Source organism: Thermobia domestica, chromosome 4 (assembly GCF_964235325.1).
Source record: "Thermobia domestica chromosome 4, izTheDome1.hap1.1, whole genome shotgun sequence".
In the NCBI taxonomy this organism is placed as follows: Eukaryota; Metazoa; Arthropoda; class Insecta; order Zygentoma; family Lepismatidae; genus Thermobia; species Thermobia domestica.
Genome location: NC_137457.1, coordinates 128236637 through 128259410, shown reverse-complemented (window position 1 = coordinate 128259410; position 22774 = coordinate 128236637). Strand labels below are relative to the sequence as shown.

At 35.6% G+C, this 22774-nt stretch overlaps 1 protein-coding gene across 1 annotated transcript; it reads left to right on the top strand.

The window, feature by feature from the left end:
* The first annotated feature begins 17184 nt into the window (after positions 1–17184).
* Positions 17185–22397, top strand: LOC145682864 (uncharacterized). The gene is made up of 2 exons (XM_081754230.1): positions 17185–20193; positions 20289–22397. Exons 1-2 carry the CDS (start codon positions 17185–17187, stop codon positions 22395–22397), a joined length of 5118 nt encoding a protein of 1705 aa, XP_081610356.1.
* The last annotated feature ends 377 nt before the right edge of the window (positions 22398–22774 follow it).

Sequence of the window (22774 nt, the reverse complement as noted above, 5' to 3'; positions counted from 1 at the left end):
TGATGATCAGTTTTCAGTTTTTAATGGTAAAGAAGATGCAGGTGATGAAAATGACGTAAAGCATAAGGAAAGCATCAAAGCTTTTGAAAAGAGATATAAGGAACACGTTTTAGATGTTGTAGCTTCCTTTAGGAACTATGGTAACCCATTTGAAGGAGATATATTAACAACAGCAGTTAGCGAAATATGTGCAACAAAGATGCAGAGAAGTCGGTCAGAGAAGCCAGGAATCTTGGAAAATGTCTGTATGAAAATTTTATACAAGAGAGGTTAATTGATGGGAAAAAATCAATTCATTCAGTAATTAGGAGAGGTGATTTAGTGTTATTTAACAACAGAACAACAAAGAGGAAATCCCAAGCGTTACCGGACCAAATGTTCTTTGGAGAAAATGTGCTTTGAACTAAATATCCCTGGACGAAATGTCTTTCGGACCAATTCTGTGTTGAACGAAATGTCCTTTGGACAAATTGTAGTTTGGACGAAATGTTCTTTGGACCAATTCTCCTTTTTATGAAATGTCCTTTGGATCAATTGTCTTTTGGACGAAATGTCATTGTCCTTTGCACCAAGTGTCCCTGGACCAAATGTGTGTGGATTAAATGTCTCTCAATAAAATGTTCTTTGGACGAAATATCTTTGGACTAAAAGGGTGGCCACCCGGTGGGCGGTGTTTCGCAGTAGGTCACGTCCTTTTGACCCACGATCCACTGACCCACTTACAAATCTTGACTCATTTCACTCACTTACCAACCGACCCATTGGCCCACTCCATCTTTGATTTTAACATGTCTTGTTTCATTTAAAACACGAAACATACTTCCCCATAATTTTTTCATCGATTGCAAAGGTTGGCTTAATATCATAGTTGAAATGGTAATTTCTTCTTAAGGTGAGAAATTGATACGATTAAAAAGCCCATCTTGATGTGGGTACAAATTACCTTCCAAAGTTATTAGAAACGCTTTCTCACCCCAAAAACTATCAATTCGACAAACATTCAAGTAGTTTTTGAGATTTTATTTTTAGCTCTCCCAGGCAATCATCCTCTGAAGGTGGGGATGAATTTGGATGTAATCCCCATTAGGGGCATCACTATCCATTTCAAAGACCGAGAAAATTATGCATAAAACACTAAGATCAGTCGTTTTATATTATTTTTAACGTCACACCTCCCACCTTCCAGAAGTTCATACTAATATAATATTTTCTTCTTAGATTGAAAGTAATATGTCCACTCAGTTTGGTAAAGGTTGCCCCAGACACTCCAGAAACACTCTGGAATATTCATTTATACAGAAACATTAAAATACATAGAGCAAAATCCAGCAGACATGTTCGTTCAGAAGTGTTGTATTAATCTCGGTGATAACGAAACCATGGACACTACACTAGTATCGGTCATTTTGAATCATTGTATATGTTATTCTCTTCGACTCTCCTTATTAGATGTGGTGGGAGATCTTACTCCTACTGGGAGTTGATTTTAAACTTAGTGCTGCACCATTACTGCTTCCAATGCACTTGGGGACCAAAAAAGATATGGATTGTATACTGATATTGGTCATTTTCAATTATTTCTACATACCTCAATTTTCACACACTCTTTCAGGGTGTTAATGGAGGCTTAACTTACATGGGATCTGGAGTGCCACTCTTTATCTAAGAGACCCCCAAAATTATAGATTCGACACTAATGTCGGTCCTTTTTAAAATTTTTATGTCAGTCCGTTTCATCCTTCCTAGGACAGCAAACGAATACTGCCACCGCTAGGACTAAATTTGGTCTTAAATGACATTAACATTTCTACCAATTAATTTAACGAACACTGTTGCATTTAGAAGCTCGGCGTCCCTACGCACTTTCGCTCTCGGCGCTACCAATAACTACATATTTCTCTTCCCCTTCATCCCTAACTTACACGGCAGTATCACTGGCTCAACTACCTTCATTAGAAATTTCGATTTTTCCTAGTTATAAGTTTGTAGGGTATGGACTATTCCCAACCGTTTGCCAAAGGAAATGCAAAACATGTATTCCCTAATTGTACGACTACTATCTAACTGATCATAATTTCATTTCCCACGGTTTACCTCTTCCTGCATTTTTGAAGCCTACTCTCAATTTTTTTGGCTGGTGTTTCGCCCCCAAAAACCGCTTTTCCACATTTTTCTATCTACCTACCAAATTTCATCGAAATCACCTTCGATCAATAAGTTGATGGAGCAACAACGGAACATAGACGATTTTTAAGATAAAACATCCAACGCTTATAAATTATAGACGATTGGAGATAAAAGAATGAGGCAAGAAGTGAAATAGATAAACGTTGTAGGTCTATCGAATTGAGCCACCTACTTATTCCACAGCGACCCATATCATGGGGCCTTGGTACGGCGCCACCCGAAAACGTAACATTTCAAGGTGAAAGTCTTTTACATCATTAAAAGATCATGAAAAAATAAATAACTTCTTAAGGATAATATTTTTGTGTGCGTCACAGTTTACGAAATGGTAATCAACTAATGAATTCTTACGCATTCACATAAGTCCAATCTTATAAATCACAAAAGGATAAGATGAAAGAAAAGTTAGATAAGATAATGTCAGGAGAAGAATTGAAGTATGACTTCCATAAGGTGTCTTCCCACTTTGCCTAAGTCCCATTTCGACGAACACTGTATCAGCTGTAAACCACAGATAAAAATCACGTCCTCCATTTTAAGTGAAATGCCAATTCTCATTTTGCCTTATTCCCATTACGCCTAACGATCTTATCTGGAAAGAAATACCACTTGTATAGAAATTCTGATGCTGTTTCCATACTTATACAAGTACATATCTATTTCATACAAAAAATAACTAACATCAAAGAAATTACTACATTCAGTAGAAGAAAATACTACAAAATTAGTAGAAGAACGCTAGCTAGCTACGCCGAGGAATGTCTGTGTACTGGATCCTGGATCCGTACTCTGCTGTATATTACAGTCGACGTCAGCATTACTTCTTAAATTGTTCTATTCCTTTCTTTTCTTTTTCTCTTCTTGGCTTATGCATATAAATATATTACGACATACAACATAATGTAGAAATTATACTCAATACATTAAATATCATTTGAATTTCAAATTTTTATCCCTTCGGGTTTTAACCGCGATTCTTTGTAACTGAACTCTGGATTGATCTAAGTTGCTAAGTTGCAGGGATATCTTCAATTTTGTTCTCTTCAGTACTACAAAATTTCGTTCACATCAACACTTGTTAATATTTTTGTTATTAATTGAACATGGATATTAGTAGTAGGTCCCGGCGTATGGCTCGCTGAGACAGCAAAATTTAAGTGACGTCAGGTCAAAGGTCAATGACCTAGGGGTAAATAGGACAACCCCCTTAAATTTTAGAAATTGCAAATTTAAAATTTGGTATGGTAGCCTAGGACCATAGTATGTACCTCTATCAGTACCGTATGTCGTTCCCATTCATGGGTAAAAAATTTCCAACAAATCAAATTTCAGGGGGTTTTGACCTAATTTATCCCCTTTGATGAGGTGGTATTACCCTATATGGTTATACGGGAGTATACCTTTCATAAGACATGGGTATATCAATACACCCCTTGAAAAATTTGGGAGGGGTACCTTGCCCCACCCCTTAAATTTTGGAAATTGCCCAATTTAAACATTTGGTATTATAGTATAGGTATTATGATAAATTTGGATGGTCCACCTCGTTCCCTTTTAGGGGTACCAAATTGCCAAAATATAAACGTAAGCAATACGTAGTACCACGTGTTTGGTTTGACCTAATTTATCCCCTTGGGTGAGGTTCTATTGCCTTATATGTTTATATGAGCGTATACAGGAGTCTATTACCTTTAATAAGACATGGGTATATTGGTGCACCGATTTAAAAATTTGGGAGGGGTACCTTGGTCCACCCTTTCATTTTTAGAAATTGCCCAATTTAAACATTTGGTATAATAGTATAGAACCCTAGTACGTATCACTATAAATTTGGGTGGTCCACCTCGTTCCCTTTCATGGGTACAAAATTACCAAATTTGTGTACAACCACGTGTTTGGTCTTTTGACCTAATTTATCGCCTTTGATGAGGTGTTATTATCCTATATGTTTATATGGGGGTATACAGGGGTTCATTACCTTTCATAAAACATGGGTATATTAATACACCCCTTGAAATTTTGGGAGGGGTACCTTGGCCCACTCCTTAAATTTTGGAAATTGCCCAATTTAAACATTTGGCATAATAGTATAGGACGCCAATATATGTTACTATAACCTCGTTCCCTTTTAGGGGTACAAAATTGCCAAAATATAAACGTAAGCAATACGTTGTACCACGTGTTTCGATTTTTACCTAGTTTATTCCATTGCATGAGGTCCTATTACCTTATATCGTTATATGGTCACGTATGGGGATTCATTTCCTATCATAAGACATAGGTACATTTGTGCACCCGTTTAAATTTTTGGGAGGGGTACTTTGGCTCACCCCTTTAATTTTGTCAATTGCCCCTTTTACATGTTTGGTATTATAGTATAGGACCCTAATATAGATTAGTATAAATTTGGGTGGTTCACCTCGTTTCCTTTCATGGGTACAAATTTGCCAAATTTTAGTACAACCACGTGTTTGGTTTTGGCTCAATTTATCCCCTTGGATGAGGTCCTATTACCTTATATGGTTATATGGTCATGTATATATTGGTCCATTTCCTATTATAAGACATGGGTACATTGATGCACCCCGGGAGGGGATTCGGTATCATAGTACATGCCTCAACATGTATCATGATAAGTGATGGTGGTCCATCTTGTTCCCTTTCATGGGTAAAAATTACTAAAATATAAACATAAGCAATATGTTGTACCATGTGTTAGGATTTTGGCCTAATTTCTCCCATTTGATGAGGTTCTATTACCTTATATGGTTATATGGCCAAATATATATGTTCTTTTCCTATCACAAAACATGGGTACATTGACGCACCTTTTAAAAATTTGGGAGGGGTATCTTGGCTCATCCACTCGGTTTTAGAAATTGTTTTATATAAGCATTTGGTATCATAGTACGGACTTCAATATGTAGAACTATAAATTTGGATGGTCCACATCGTCCCCTTTCATGGGTAAAGAACTACCAAAAATTAAATTTCGGAGGTTATTGACCCCTTTGATAAGTATTTAGCACGTTATATGGGTATGTACAGAGGTTTATTACCTTTATATGTTTATGTTCCCTTTTAAATTTGGGAATTATCAAGTAACAAAATTCGGTAAACGTTTTCTAGGACCCATTGTAGATGTTGGTGTTCCTCTTAACCAAATATTCAAACTTTAAAGGTTATTGACCTATTTTTTGATACGGCTTTACTATTAAATGAGTACAGGATTTATTACTTTTTTCATAAGACACATGTGTATTTGTGTACCAATCTTAAATTTTGGGAGGGGGTACATTTCTTATTGTCATATCAATAATTGGTAATTGTTCTTAAAATTGGATAGTATATCATTCATTGGGTAAATCATTGTCAAATATGAGTATGATCACGTGATCAGTTATTCACCTATGATGGGATTAGGAGTCCAGGACATTGGTACTTTGAAACTTTGTAGGATAATTTGAGAATTGTCAAATGAAATTACGTCATTCGTTTTGATTATTCCCGCCAAATATAAACGTAAGCATGATGTTGTACCACGTGATTGTCCTAGATGAGGTAGGGTACAGGGATTCATTTCCTTTGTTGTGGTACTTCTTAAGTTTTAGTAAACACTTGCAGAAAACAGTTGATTCTACTCATGTAAACAATTGACGGACATTATTGACCTTATTGAACATATAATGATATGATTAACTCTAAGACTTAGGTATATCAAGATAAGTATTCTTTAAATTTGGGAATTGTGATAAACAGAATTTTAACATAAGGCGCGAAATTTGAAACAATACATTGAACTTTAGTCACAGCTCATAGTCTAAGATCATTGGTGGTGATTGATTTGACCTTGAGCTTTAGAAATCTGATAGCTAACCTTACTGAATCTTATGACTCATAGACAAAAGGCAATACATGCTACAACAGTTTGAAATTTAATCATAAGGTGATGTAATCTGACACTAGCAAAGTTATTGTTAATGCAATTTGATTGGTTGATCACTATCTTTCCTGCAATCTGATTGGTTGATCACTATCTTTCGTATAATCTGATTGGTTGATGATTTTCAAATTTTTGCTGCATTGACTTTTAAGTTTTGTTTAACATTTAAAAATCTAGGTTTCGTTCAACATTTTGCACTCACTGATAAATATGATCAAAACCGTTTATTTGTTAATCGAATAGTTAAAAAACCGGATAAAGTTCGACGGTTAACCGTGAAACGTAAAATTTTTAGTTATTTTTTTTTGCTTGAAACTTTTTGTTTGAAAATTCTTGCTTTCAAATTTTTGTTTGAATTTTTTGTTTCAGAATTTTGTTTGAAATCTTTTTTGACAACCTTTGTTTCAAATTTTTTTTGAATTTTTTAAATTTTTCGTTTCAAAATTTTGTTTAAAATGTTTTGTTTGAAATTTTTCTTTTTCAAATTTTTTGTTGAAATTTTTGTTTCATAATTTTGTTTGAAATTTTTTTCGTTTCAAATTTATGTTTGAAATTTTTTGTTTGAAATTTTTTCGTTTCCAAGTTTTTTCGTTTCAGAATTTTTTTTCAAAATTTTGTTTCAAAGATTTTTGTTCGAAATTTTTGTTTGTAAACTTTTTTGTTTGAAATTATTGTTCGGAAAATTTTGGTTTGACATTTCTTAAGTCTGTGCACTCATTAGTAAAGAACCGGAACTGTTTAGAACAAAAACCTTTGACAACATTGTTTTTTATGATGCAATAGTACACGTCAGAACATGATAATGCAACGTCATCAGTTTTGCATCATATATAAGTATCGTTCGAGTTAGTATTCATGATAACGTCATCATGGCTACTTGTAAGCAATTTCTAAACAACGTGATGTGATGAAATCATTTACCAAGATTACTGATTTAGAAAAGATTGTACCTTATAGAATCTTAGCTAGCTAAAAAATCCCTACAAAGTTTGGATTAAGAATCGTAGTGAAGGTTGAAAATGATAAGAATATAATTTTACCAGCAAGATATTATCCTTGGAAGCATCAAAACAAGAAGAACTGCTGCGTTTCTTAAATACTGGATCTGTCTCTTTATGTTACATAGGATTCTTGGGTCGAGGTCATCAATTTGAATTTAGTGCCGGTTTTGTCAGCAATTGTGATGAAATCATGAATTCAAACGTCAGCACATTCCTTTGACGTGAGACGTAGCTGTATACAGAATGCGATCTATGAATTTGGTTTGTCAGGATGACGTCAGCAACTATAATGAAATCATGAATTCAAACGTCAGCACATTTCTTTCCAATGACGTCAGCAATAAGTATAAACCAGCAAATACAGTGTCAGCCCACGAAATCATTTGAGCAAGTGCGTTTCTAAAGGAAAGATGTGTACTTCTAACGATAAAGAATTCATCTTCTCAAGTTATTATCCAATAAATATATTTCAAACAAAACATGTCATGATTGGTATCAGTGCTAGAACATTTGAACCTGTGATTCGATTGGGCAAAGCACAACAATTTGGTGTACAACTGAAATTTGAAGAATGGCAAATATTATGTTCACGAATCGACCAAATGAATGATTATTTTCATGATGAGCTAAATGTTACCATGGTGAAACCATTAGGCTCAAATGATGAAGTGGTGTTGCGTACAGTCCTTGAAGAGAAGATGGTGCTGTTACGTAAAAAGAGTACATTGCATGTCCCTCGCAACATGGTTTATCTAACGCAAACAGAATGGAACCAATTCATCAAACTACTCCAGTGTGTTAAGCATACAGTGGAAGTGTGCAACAAAAGAAGTATATTCCTGAAAAAGTGCTATTTCTAAAAATGTGACATGCATATTGTACAACATGTATCTAGATGTTGTGATGGTTGTCACAATCGTTCGTGGGTGCATACCTGTATTGATAGAAAGTTTATTTGTGATCAAATGGACATTGAGTTTCCACCAATTGATATTGCAATATACGTTAAAAGACTTTAACTGGAATTAAAACTATACGCTAAAAACAAACTAGTGCAAGAAGTTCAAAATACATTGTATGGACAATATCCAGATCCTATATCTGGTATGGTTGTATGTAATTAACCAGTCCAATCTGATAAAATGATCCATTTCATTGGTTTGTGTTTTTTTCATTTCAAGTACAGCCCCATGTTCTGACGTGTACTATTGCATCATGAAAAAACCATGTTTTCAAACGTTTTTGTTCTAAACAGTTCCGGTTCTTTACTAATGAGTGCACAAACTTAAAAAATGTCAAACCAAAATTTTCAAACAATAATTTCAAACAAAGAAGTTTACAAACAAAAATTTCGAACAATAATCTTTGAAACAAACTTTTGAAAAAAATTTCTGAAACGAAAAAATTTCAAACAAACAACTCAAACAAAATTTTGAAACGAAAAAAAAATTTTCAAACAAAATTTTGAAACAAAAAATATCAAATAAAAAATTTGGAAACGAAAAATTTTGAACTAAAATTTGAAACAAAAAATTATAAACAAAATTTTTAAACGAAAAATTTTTTTAAAAAATTCAAACGAAAAATTTTTTAACAAAACATTTTGAAACAAAGGTTGTCAAAAAAGATTTCAAACAAAATTCTGAGACAAAAAATTCAAACAAAAGTTTGAAAGCAAAAATTTTCAAACAAAAAGTTTCAAGCAAAAAAATTTCAAACTAAAAATTTTACGTTTCACGGTTAACCGTCGAACTTTATCCGGTTTTTTAAGTATTCGATTAGAAAATAAACGGTTTTGATCATATTTATCAGTGAGTGCAAAATGTTGAACGAAACCAAGATTTTTAAATGTTAAACAAAACTTAAAACTCAATGCAGCAAAGTTTGAAAATCATCAACCAATCAGATTGCACGAAAGATAGTGTTCAGCCAATCAGATTGCAGGAAAGACAGTGATCAGCCAATCAAATTGCATTAACAATAACTTTGCTAGTGTCAGATTACATCACCTTATGATTAAATTTCAAACTGTTGTAGCATGTATTGCCTTTTGTCTATGAGTCATAAGATTCAGTAAGGTTAGCTATCAGATTTCTAAAGCTCAAGGTCAAATCAATCACCACCAATGATCTTAGACTATGAGCTGTGACTAAAGTTCAATGTATTGTTTCAAATTTCGCGCCTTATGTTAAAATTCTGTTTATCACAATTCCCAAATTTAAAGAATTCTTATCTTGATATACCTAAGTCTTAGAGTTAATCATATCATTATATGTTCAATAAGGTCAATAATGTCCGTCAATTGTTCACATGAGTAGAATCAACTGTTTTCTGCAAGTGTGTACTCAAACTTAAGAAGTACCACAACAAAGGAAGTGAATCCCTGTACACTACCTCATCTAGGACAATCACGTGGTACAACGTCTTGCTTACGTTTATATTTGGCGGGAATAATCAAAACCAATGACGTAATTTCATTTGACAATTCTCAAATTATCCTACAAAGTTTCAATATACCAATGTCCTGCACTCCTAATCCCATCATAGGTCAATAACTGATCACGTGATCATACTCATATTTGACAATGATTTACCCAATGAATGATATACTATCCAATTTTAAGAACAATTACCAATTATTGATATGACAATAAGAAATGTACCCCCTCCCAAAATTTAAGATTGGTACACAATACACCTGTGTCTTATGAAAAAAGTAATAAATCCTGTACTCATTTAATAGTAAAGCCGTATCAAAAAATAGGTCAATAACCTTTAAAGTTTGAATATTTGGTCATAAGAGGAACACCAACATCTACAATGGGTCCAAGAAAACGTTTACCGAATTTTGTTATTTGATAATTCCCAAATTTAAAAGAGAACATAAACATATAAAGGTAAAAAACCTCTGTACATACCCATATAACGTGCTAAATACTTATCAAAGGGGTCAATAACCTCCGAAATTTAATTTTTGGTAGTTCTTTACCCATGAAAGGGGACGATGTGGACCATCCAAATTTATAGTTGTACATATTGAAGTCCGTACTATGATACCAAATGCTTATATAAAACAATTTCTAAAACCGAGTGGATGAGCCAAGATACCCCTCCCAAATTTTTAAAGGGTGCGTCAATGTACCCATGTTTTGTGATAGGAAAAGAACATATATATTTGGCCATATAACCATATAAGGTAATAGAACCTCATCAAATGGGAGAAATTAGGCCAAAATCCTAACACATGGTACAACATATTGCTTATGTTTATATTTTAGCAATTTTTACCCATGAAAGGGAACAAGATGGACCACCATCACTTATCATGATATATGTTGAGGCATGTACTATGATACCGAATCCCCTCCCGGGGTGCATCAATGTACCCATATCTTATAATAGGAAATGGACCAATATATACATGACCATATAACCATATAAGGTAATAGGACCTCATCCAAGGGGATAAATTGAGCCGAAACCAAACACGTGGTTGTACTAAAATTTGGCAAATCTGTACCCATGAAAGGAAACGAGGTGAACCACCCAAATTTATACTAATCTATATTAGGGTCCTATACTATAATACCAAACATGTAAAAGGGGCAATTGACAAAATTAAAGGGGTGAGCCAAAGTACCCCTCCCAAAAATTTAAACGGGTGCACAAATGTACCTATGTCTTATGATAGGAAATGAATCCCTATACGTGACCATATAACGATATAAGGTAATAGGACCTCATGCAATGGAATAAACTAGGTAAAAATCGAAACACGTGGTACAACGTATTGCTTACGTTTATATTTTGGCAATTTTGTACCCCTAAAAGGGAACGAGGTTATAGTAACATATATTGGCGTCCTATACTATTATGCCAAATGTTTAAATTGGGCAATTTCCAAAATTTAAGGAGTGGGCCAAGGTACCCCTCCCAAAATTTCAAGGGGTGTTAATATACCCATGTTTTATGAAAGGTAATGAACCCCTGTATACCCCCATATAAACATATAGGATAATAACACCTCATCAAAGGCGATAAATTAGGTCAAAAAACCAAACACGTGGTTGTACTAAAATTTGGTAATTTTGTACCCAGGAAAGGGAACGAGGTGGGCCACCCAAATTTATAGTGATACGTACTAGGGTTCTATACTATTATACCAAATGTTTAAATTGGGCAATTTCTAAAAATGAAAGGGTGGACCAAGGTACCCCTCCCAAATTTTTAAATCGGTGCACCAATATACACATGTCTTATGAAAGGTAATAGACTCCTGTATACGCTCATATAAACATATAAGGCAATAGGACCTCATCCAAGGGGATAACTTAGTTCAAACCAAACACGTGGTACTACGTATTGCTTACGTTTATATTTTGGCAATTTGGTACCCCTAAAAGGGAACGAGGTGGACCATCCAAATTTATCATAATACATATTATTGTCCTATACTATAATACCAAATGTTTAAATTGGGTAATTTCCAAAATTTAAGGGGTGGGGCAAGGTACCCCTCCCATATTTTTCAAGGGGTGCATTAATATACCCATGTCTTTTGAAAAGTAATGGACCCCTGTATACGCCCATATAATCATATAGGGTAATACCACCTAATCAAACGGGATAAATTAGATCAAAAACCCCCGAAATTTGACTTTTTGGCAATTTTTTACCAATGAAAGGGAACGACATAGACCCCAATACGGTACTGATAGAGGTACATACTATGGTCCTAGGCTACCATACCACATTTTTAAATTTGGCAATTTCCAAAATTTAAGGGAGGTGGTCCTGTGTACCCATGAGAAAATTTAGAGGGTGGTCCATGGTACCCCTGCCAAAATTTAGAGGGGGTGGTCTTATGTACCCCTAGGTCATTGACACCGGGCCAAAGTCATTGACCTTTGACCTTTGACGCCACTAAAAATTTTGCTAGCTCAGCGAGCCATACGCCGGGGCCTACTACTATATTAAATGCTAAAATGAGTACTTTAAGGATATCGGCCTTCTTGTGATATGTTGGGCTTTTTGCCACGTAGAGTACTTTATATTGTAAACCAACTGGGTTATCTTTTTGGATTGCAGCTATGAACAGACCCGAAATCAACACCAGTGAATAAAGAATAAAAAAGAACTGATAAAAGAATAACTGGAAAAGTCTATATTGTGTGTATTTATTTATTTATTGTGTGTAAGGGGCATTTATCCCCTGGATTGTCATTTCTAAAAAGAACTGGTTTTACGCAATTATATCTACAGTTTGAAGAATTTTGTCATAAAGGTACCTTCTTTTCAGTTTTTTTTAATTCTGAAAGATAATATGATAATCCATGCCAATGGGATGTTTCTTTTTTATTTGACGGACAATCGGTGAAGGTAGATTCACCCACACACCTCATAGATACATTTCAGAGTCAAAGATCTAAATGTAATCAACTTAAAATGCACATAAAATTTGTATTGAAACAAAGTTAGTGAAACACAACATACAGAAGTAAAATAAAATAAGACTACCGTACTACTGCACAAAATGTTGTAATCGGCTTTGCCTTTTGTATGTACTATCATGTTCTCTGATATTAAGACAAAATGAGAAAACTGTCTTGCTTAGAAGGTGATTAAACTTCTTATGAGCGTTTCTTTTGTACGCAATGAACCAGTGATGTTAAAAAAAGTTTATCTTCTCGGTAAAAAGGCACATAGTTGTTGAGCTTTGTAGGATTATCATAGATGACAGGTTTGCTTGCGCATAGAATAATTGATCTATGTTGTGCTTCCATCTGTGGACATTAACGTTAAATAATGCAGCATAGCACTCGGGGCAGTGTAAAAGGCAATTATCATAGTGATGACACACGTCAAATTTGTACTGTGCATAATGTTTGTAGCGTTTCCATCCGCCGTCAAAGCCAGAGTAATTGCCAAGAGCCCAGCATACTTGGATAAAGAGGTCGCAAGATATGTCGATCCGTCAGAAACACCCTCAACCAACTACAGAGGGATCTACGCGAGCGGACGTCACTAGACTATATTCAGAGTAGAATTCAGACAGTGAAAGATAATTCAGCATTTATCAAACAATTCAAATAAATACCACACAAAAACCAAATATATTTATATCAAAGAAATGAGAACAAACACAATTCAGCTTAACAATTTTATTAACAAAATATTTACAAGTGATACCAGATCTATCAGATATCTGATGGCAACAATGTATTCTCTGTCGATAAATATGTAATACGTGGCAGATTCGAATCTCAAATTAAATACTTCAATATTCAATGAAATGGCAACAATCTTTAATGCTTTTAAACTCGAAGTTTCACAAAAATATCCAAAAATTTTCAGTATTTAATTATATATAATTTCCTAATAAGGAGAGAGATCAATTCTTTGTAATGCCTCTGTATTTCAAGCTTCAAGCGATAATAGCAATTCATACACTAGTAATACAAAGTAGTCAACAATTTGGGGGGGGGGAATTGAATTCTAAATGCAATTCAAGCAAACAGAAAAGTTAAATATGTAAAGTATAGTGAAGGAAAACTTTAATTAGAATTCAATATCAAAGATGCCAAAGCAGTGTCTCACCCCGTAAGTCTAACGCATCCAAAATTCGTGCTAAATCTTTTAATATTATTCCAAGATTCCAAAAGTTCTCTATATTCAATATTCAGGATGCGAAACAAGTTAAGATTACACCAATAATACACGAATATACATATATATATATATATATATATATATATATATATATATATATATATATATATAAATGTTAAATAATAATAATGGCTCTCAGCCAAAATATTAAATGCTGAATTATCACGCGGTTAGATCACTACGGAAAAATCGGAAACGTATTCGACCTCAACGAGCTATAATGGAAACGAACGCACAACCCACGAACAAACAACACACACCAAGGATAACCAACTAATAATTAAATAATTTAACACTCACCTCACATCTTTTCAACTCTATAGTTACCTCTTCATATGCTTGTCCTGGGACTGCATGTCGACTTTACCAAGATGAAAAGGGAAACGATAATAATTGGTTATTACTGTGCTGTCAATTAAGCTGCCTCGAAGCTCTGACAAACCTTAGTCAATTCGTACAGATAGAAAAAAACTCCTCTTTCCAATCAGCATGCAATCACTGCACCTCGCAACACTCCCTTGCAACTGTTGCAACTGAATTCTGAATAATTAAACTGAATTCTGAACAATTCTGTAATTAAGCCCAATGAAGATATAACTAGGACTGATATTTCTCTCTTTATCTGTTTGAACTATTTTCTGCCTTCTGACATCCCACATCCACATTCCACTTTTTGACTAAATAGCAAGTTCATGAAAATAATGAAAAGGAACTTTTACAAGGTGGTGGGAACAAACCTTTTTTGAACAAACCAAAGTTTAGACACCACATGCACTTACGTTTTCTACATTCCCATTCCACAATTTAGCAAAATTTCCAAAGTAGCACATTAAAACAAGTACTACGTGATTGGACATTCAACCACCAACACTTCGGAATGCTAACACTAACTCAAGTGGGATATTTCAACCAAATTAAGCACGTGTTACCCTCGTTCTCGTTCCACCACACAGAAAACTCAAATTTAACAATTCCAATAAGGGTTTTCCTTGAATAGGGAACCTCAACGATCATGCCAGACTTAGGCGAATGTGTCTTATATGACTTTTCTTGTGAGAAACACGGCAGGATAATGAGATTCATAAAAATGAAACCAAATATAAAGAGTGGCAAATGGAAAGAAACTCCACTCACTCGAAAACACAATTGGGTTCAATCTGCAACGCACTATTACTTCGACCATGAAGTAACACTATTCTTTTCACAGCACTTCTTTTTAGAAAAATTACACAAAACAAATGCACAGCAACAACTTCTTATTCTCATTTCTATTATTCTTTCACACAATAATGAAACTTCACAAAACTTTGGAGTGAAACAACATTGAATCCAACGTCCCATTAAGTAAAGTCCTCTTTCGACTATATAGAACGCGAACACGACATAGCCTTTCTCGTCCTCCGAACAACAAATCCAAGACATCCTCCCACACCTAACACTTGATGATCAGTTCGCTGTCACGAAAGACGAGCGAACCCACGAAACCAATCGGCGCTACCATCGCGTCAGGTGAGACACGCGTAACACGTAATCGGCCTTAAGGCAATACAACAAGATTCCTCCCCTCTCTCCTTAACTACAAAACTCAGCTGATCGAGCTTCTTACATTCTTTTTACTCTTTCTTTTTCTCCTTTTTAAAAAAGTAATAACAAGATAAGGAATCCGATACATAGTTACAAACATTCTCTTTCATGAAGAGAGTATCCTTTACATTAATAATAAATTATTTTATTTTCTTTTTCTTCATCTAATCCTCTCTCCATACCCATCGTAACGAGATCGTTACATGTTACTGTGATTTACAAATTATGGAGGAAGATTAAGAATTTTATGGGTTTGTGAATGATTAATAGAGAATTAGAGTTGACCGTATGTAGAAATATTACTATTTAGTAGTATTATTTATTTTATATTTTTCCTTTGGTAATTTTGCTTTGCTTCTTTTCTGTTGTTTCAACATGGTGTCATTTTGTGGTTACCTATTAATCATATGATGTAATAATTGATAGTAGTATTAAATTGTATTCATTCAGCATAACCTCCTCTAAATTAAAATTGAAATATTTGTGTTTTAATCGAGTCACCACGTGCAATGTCTACACGGTAATATTGCGCAGAATAGGAATTTCACAACTCCCTTTCGATAATTCTTTGTATTTAGTGTTAGTTAATTTAATTGTATCCTTTGTATTTAATTTGTTGTAGTATTGGGTTTATTGTTATAATAAATTGTTACATATCGAAAGGTGGATTTACCTTTAAAATACGGTTAATGAAACTAAATTCCAGCTAGGTACATTAAACCTAACCACTAGGTCTGTAGTGCTGTAAGCAGCAACCGCACCGTTACAGCATCTTGTGTTCTCTTTGCACGGTCTAACAGTATTCAACCAGCATAGAAACCCCGTCACATTTCCGTGAGTATCTTTCTTCCAGTATACGAGTTGTTAGATAAGTTCTTTCACCGTGTTCATCTGATACTTCGCCTACGTTCTCGGAAAAGAAGTCCTGGCGCAGCAAATGAAGTGTCAAAGACATATTGCAAGACATTTCTTTAAAAATGAGTATCAGTTCTTGAACAACGTGTGCATATTGTTGAGATTTTGTGTTTTCCACAAAAAAATTACCACATTCTTCAGCGCAATCCACGCTCTTCTCTCGCGGTTTCGCTCAAGGTTCGTCGAGTTGAGGATCTTTCACCACTTCTCTTATTTCTGGTCCAACGAATACCCATTCCATAAGGTTTGCATCTGTGATGCGAAGAAATAGTGCCTTCACGTAACAGAAGCCAATATTCTCTTTTTCCAGAACCTTGACGAAAATCTTCATTATTCCTAACTTTATGTGTAATGGAACTAAGTGTACATTCTATGGTTGGACAAGAGGTTCTTGTTCAGAACTGAGCGTTCTTCTCAATAAAAACTAACGCCAGTAAGTAATTGAAGAGGCAGCAACATAAAAACTAATACTTTTTCTCCCCAGCAGGGGTGAGTGTGTGTGTGTAAAAACGTGACACCAAGAAGGCAACGGTAGCTACGTGTATTGTGTTAATATCGCATTAATCTACATATAATAATATTCATCTAGCAACTTTGTTTGTATTTTTTGAATTCATATAATTTTGTGTGTTACGAAATGCAAATATATTGAAGTCTCAAGGCAACGTCGAAGAATTATTAAGAAACCAGCGCCTACACAAGGATTACATCGACCAAATGGTCCTCCGGGCCGGATCAGGATTCTACAGTGCAGTTAACAAGGTAGGTAGTGAGTGCATATTTCAATATAATATTATCCTTGTATCACTTATACAAAATAAGCCTGTAATAGCGAAGCCTCATTTAGAACGTAAGTGTTAAAAGTGTATTTAATTTGAGTGAAGCATGACGGACAGAATGAAAGAATTAGTTTTCAAGAGAGGCCAAATTAAGGCCAAACTCACTCGTTTTAAACCTTTTGTAGATAGTTTTACAGAAGATCAGAATATTACGCAGTTAGTGTTACGTTACGAGAAAATAAAACAGTGCTATGATGAATTTGATGCAATACAATCCGAAATAGAAATGTTACAGGGTTCATCAGAAATTGATCAGGAAACGCAAGAAAGAGAGCAATTCGAGAATACTTATTTTGATTTAGCAGCTAAGACGGAAGTGTTTATAAATCAACACAGCTCCAGTGCAAAGAAAAATGAAAACAATGAATCAAGCAATTCTAATCCATCAGTTAGGTTGCCGGTGATAAACCTTCCGACCTTTTCTGGAAGCTACGATGAGTGGTTGTCGTTCTATGACACGTTTCAGGCATTAATACATAACAATAGCACATTGCAGCCAGTGCAAAGGTTTCATTATTTAGGTTCTTCTCTACGTGGGGAGGCGCTTGAAGTAATACAAGCCTTGGAAATTTCTTCTGAAAACTATGACGTAGCATGGACTTTACTCAAAGAACGTTTTGAAAACAAAAAGTATATTGTTAACAAACACGTCAAAGCTTTATTTGAAATGCCAATGGTGGAACGTGAGTCGGCTGTTTCGCTTAAATCTCTTTTAGACAGCACGGTAAAACATTTGAGGGCTTTAAAATCATTAGGTCAACCGACAGAAAGCTGGGATGCATTACTTATTTATTTGATTGCGACCAAACTAGACAATACAACACATAAGGAGTGGGAGAAAACACAATCAACGAATGAATTACCGAACATGTCACAGCTGACACAATTTTTACAGCAGCGTTGCCAAGTTTTAGACGCAGTTGATAATAAGCGTAGACCTAAAGAGACACCCTCAGTTCCAAATAACAAATATCAACAAACAAATAAGGCAGGCAAAAAGAGTTCTTATTCAACGACAGCACACGTAACGTATTCCGACAACATTGCATGTCCCAGCTGTAAAGGCTCCCACAAATTATTTCAATGCCAATCATTGTTGAAAAAATCTATAGGAGATAGAATTAGAGAAGTTAAACGCCTTTCTTTGTGTATAAATTGTCTCAAACGAGCGCATAAGGCAAATGAGTGCTTATCAGGTAATTGTAAAATATGCAATAAAAAACATAACACATTACTGCACTACTCGCGTTGTCCATCGCCCACTAGAGCGAATGAACCACAAGATGAAAGGGAAATAGGTCAAGGTCAAAACACGCTCGCTGCGACCACATCTCTCGAGCAGGAATATGAAGGTAAGAATATTCGTTCTACAAACAGCGTACCGCAGAATCTTAGGAGACCACCAAGCATTATGCTATCCACAGCTGTAGTATATGTTAAAGATAAACAGGGTAATTTTCAAATGTGTCGAACACTTCTCGATTGTGCTTCTCAGTCCAATTTCCTAACAAACAGAATGGTTCAATTATTGGGACTAACAAAGAGTAATAGCGTTGTACACATAAATGGTATAGGTAATGCTAATACAAGGTCATGCCATAGCGTTCAGGCTACAATTAAGTCAAGACATAACAATTATTCAGCCACATTAGACTTCATCATATTGCCGCAAATATCACAAGACTTGCCTATGGTTCGTGTAGACACGTCATCGTGGGAAATACCTTCCAACATTGAATTAGCAGATCCTAGCTTCAACATACCACAGCGTATTGACATGTTATTGGGGGCGGAAGTATTCTTTGATCTACTTTGTGAAGGGCAAATAAAACTCAAGGCAGGGTATCCAACCTTGCACAAAACATTGTTTGGTTGGATTGTAGCTGGAAAAATAGACAATCAACCACACATTTCGACAAATGTGTGTCACCTCTCCACAACAGAAAAAATACACGAGCAATTACAAAAATTCTGGACGATAGAAGAATGTTCAATAAAACATCCATTAAGTCAAGAGCAGGCAGAATGTGAAAGACACTTCAAAGAAACACACTGGAGAGACGAGACTGGGAGATTCGTCGTCAGACTTCCCTTTAAAGAAAATGTGGGGAATCTTGGTAAATCCAAGGAGATTGCAACGAGAAGACTTTATTCAATGGAAAAAAGGCTTATGAAGGATCCTGAGAAAAAAAGGGCATATATAGCGTTCATGAAAGAGTACGAAGATTTGGGCCATATGGAAGAAATAACTAGAGCAGAGAGCGATACAATGATGCCAGACTACTATCTTCCCCATCATTGCGTAATGAAGGAGACCAGTACTACTACCAAACTCAGGGTTGTATTTGATGCATCGTGCAAAACAACTTCTGGACTTTCATTAAATGACACGATGAGAGTCGGGCCTACAATCCAAGAAGAATTATTTTCCATAACAGCAAGATTCAGGCAACATCAATACGTCGTGACAGCTGATATAGAGAAGATGTATCGCAACATTAGGGTACATGATTCAGATGCAAACTACCAGAAAATACTGTGGAGAGAAAACCCTCAAGAAGCAATAAAGATATATCGACTCAAAACTGTAACATATGGTACTGCAGCAGCTCCTTTTCTAGCCACTAGATGTCTTCAGCAACTAGCCATAGAAGAGAAGAAGAATTTTCCTAAGGCAGCAGAAGTTGTAATGAGGGATTTCTATATTGATGATCTTCAAACAGGGACAAACACGAAGAAGGAACTACATGAATTACAGGGTCAACTCTCAACTCTTCTGCAAAGGGGTGGTTTTTGTTTGAGAAAATGGTGTAGCAACGACACTTCACTGCTTTCAAAAATACCCAGTGAACTTCAAGAATCAAATTTCACCATTCAACCAAATGATGATTGCATCACAAGAAGTTTAGGATTGTTGTGGAATCCCATTAAAGACACATTTTCTTTCTCTGTCAAACCAAGAAACAACCCTCAACAAATCACGAAGAGGACTATTCTTGCTACAGTAGCGAGCATATTTGATCCCTTAGGATTAATAGGACCAGTTATTCTTAAGGCAAAATATTTCTGCAACGTTTGTGGGAATTAAAATTGAATTGGGATGAAGAAGTTCCAGCTCCATTGCATTCAGAGTGGGAAACTTTTGAGCAGCAACTTCAAGAGTTGGAATCACTACATGTTCAGCGGAAGGTTATTCAAGAAACACAATCGCAGGTAGAAATTCACGAATTTTGCGACGGATCTCAGAATGGATATGGAGCTTGTATATATGTAACATCTAGTACAAAAAATGGAAAATTCACAGCAAACTTACTATGTTCAAAATCTCGAGTAGCACCTTTGAAGAAGACAACTATTCCTCGCCTAGAACTTTGTGCAGCTTTGTTACTTGCACAGCTAACTCAGAAAGTAATACAAGCATTACACTGCAAGATCGATAAGGTTGTTTTATGGTCAGATTCCACCATTGTATTAGCATGGATAAGAGGACCTTGTTCTCAATGGAAGACGTATGTTGCAAATCGTGTAGCGGAAATTCAACAGTTGACTTGTAACTATGAATGGAGACACATCAGAACAGAGGAGAATCCAGCAGATCATATATCGAGAGGATTAACACCGTCAGAAATTCTTGATAATGAATTATGGTGGCATGGGCCTTCCTGGCTATCTGAGAAATTAGACTCACCGACGAGGGAAGATGTTTGTGACCTAAGCGATGTTCCCGAGCGACGAAAAAATACAGCAGCAATGTTTTCTACAACACCGTGTGAACTCTTAGACAGATATTCATCATTAAGAAGATTGCAACGCGTAACTGCTTATTGCCTACGATTTGAGCACAACATGAGAAGATCTAATTGTGACAGACAGCATGGACATCTTACAGTAAGTGAATTACATGAAGCACTCGAATGTCTTATTAAACTATCACAGCAACAAGCATTTCACAAGGAATTAAATGCATTGAGATCAGGAAAGGAAGTCGACAACCAAAGTCAACTGAGAAATTTGAACCCATACTTGGATGAGAGGCAAATCATCAGAGTCGGAGGAAGATTAAATGCAGCAGATCTTACTGAAGGACAGAAACATCCTATTGTACTTCCAGCTAACTGCAATTTGACAAAGTTAATTGCCCAAAAAGAACATAAGAAGCTATTGCATGCCGGGCCTCAATTATTGTTATCATCCTTGCGACAATCGTATTGGCCAATACGTGGACGTAACTTGGTTCGTCAAGTTGTGCATCAGTGTGTCACATGTTTCAGAAACAATCCTAAAGATGGTAAACAGATGATGGGAGATCTACCAGCTGACAGAGTTCAACCAACAAGACCATTTCTTCACAGCGGCGTTGACTACTGTGGGCCCATTTACCTTAAATCGAGTAACCGAAGGGGAGCCAAACTCCATAAGGCATATATAGCACTTTTCGTGTGTTTTGCGACTAAGGCGGTTCACATTGAACTTGTTAGTGATCTAACTACAGAATCGTTTATTGGAGCATTAAAGCGATTCATGGCTCGTCGAGGAAAATGTGCTAAACTGTATTCTGACAATGCAAGTAACTTCGTTGGTGCAAAAAGGGAACTACAAGAATTGAAGACTTTATTTGAATCAGAACACCATAAAGAAAAATTACATAACTTTCTAGCGGCTGATAACATCACGTGGGTTTTTATTCCAGCAAGATCACCAAACTTTGGAGGCTTATGGGAATCATCAATTAAATCTCTCAAATACCATTTAAAGAGAGTTGTGGGAAATGCTTCACTCACCTACGAAGAGATGAACACTATTTTGACACTGATTGAGGCTTGCTTAAACTCTAGACCCTTAACACCATTATCAAATGATCCAAACGACCTACATCCTTTAACACCTGGTCATTTCCTAATAGGCGACGCACTCACTACCATGTCAGAACCTAACTTGAAAAATATTCCTGTCAACAGACTTTCGAGATGGCAATACATACAACAACTTCATCAGCAATTTTGGTCCAGATGGTCAAAGGAGTATCTATCAAGTCTTCTAGAACGATCCAAGTGGAGAAGAAAATTCCCCAATCTTCTGGAAGGTGATTTGGTGCTCATCAAAGAAGATAACATTCCACCTCTAAAATGGAAAACTGGACGTATTGTGCAACTGTTTCCTGGGAAGGACGGAATAGTACGAGTGGCGACAGTGAAAACTACCAGAGGTACAACAACAAGATCTATTCGTCAATTGTGCCCGCTTCCTAAGGAGAGTTAATGTGTTGGTGTATTCATAGTGTGTACATTGTGTGATTCGTAGTGTTGTGTTGTGTGTGCATTGTTCTGTTTATGTTTATATCATTCATTCATAACTTGTGTTTCTATTGTTGTGTATATTAAGTTCATGAACCAAATTAATCATTCATAGATTTGTTGAAGAAATTCCTTCAAGGCGGGCGGTATGTTCAGAACTGAGCGTTCTTCTCAATAAAAACTAACGCCAGTAAGTAATTGAAGAGGCAGCAACATAAAAACTAATACTTTTTCTCCCCAGCAGGGGTGAGTGTGTGTGTGTAAAAACGTGACACCAAGAAGGCAACGGTAGCTACGTGTATTGTGTTAATATCGCATTAATCTACATATAATAATATTCAT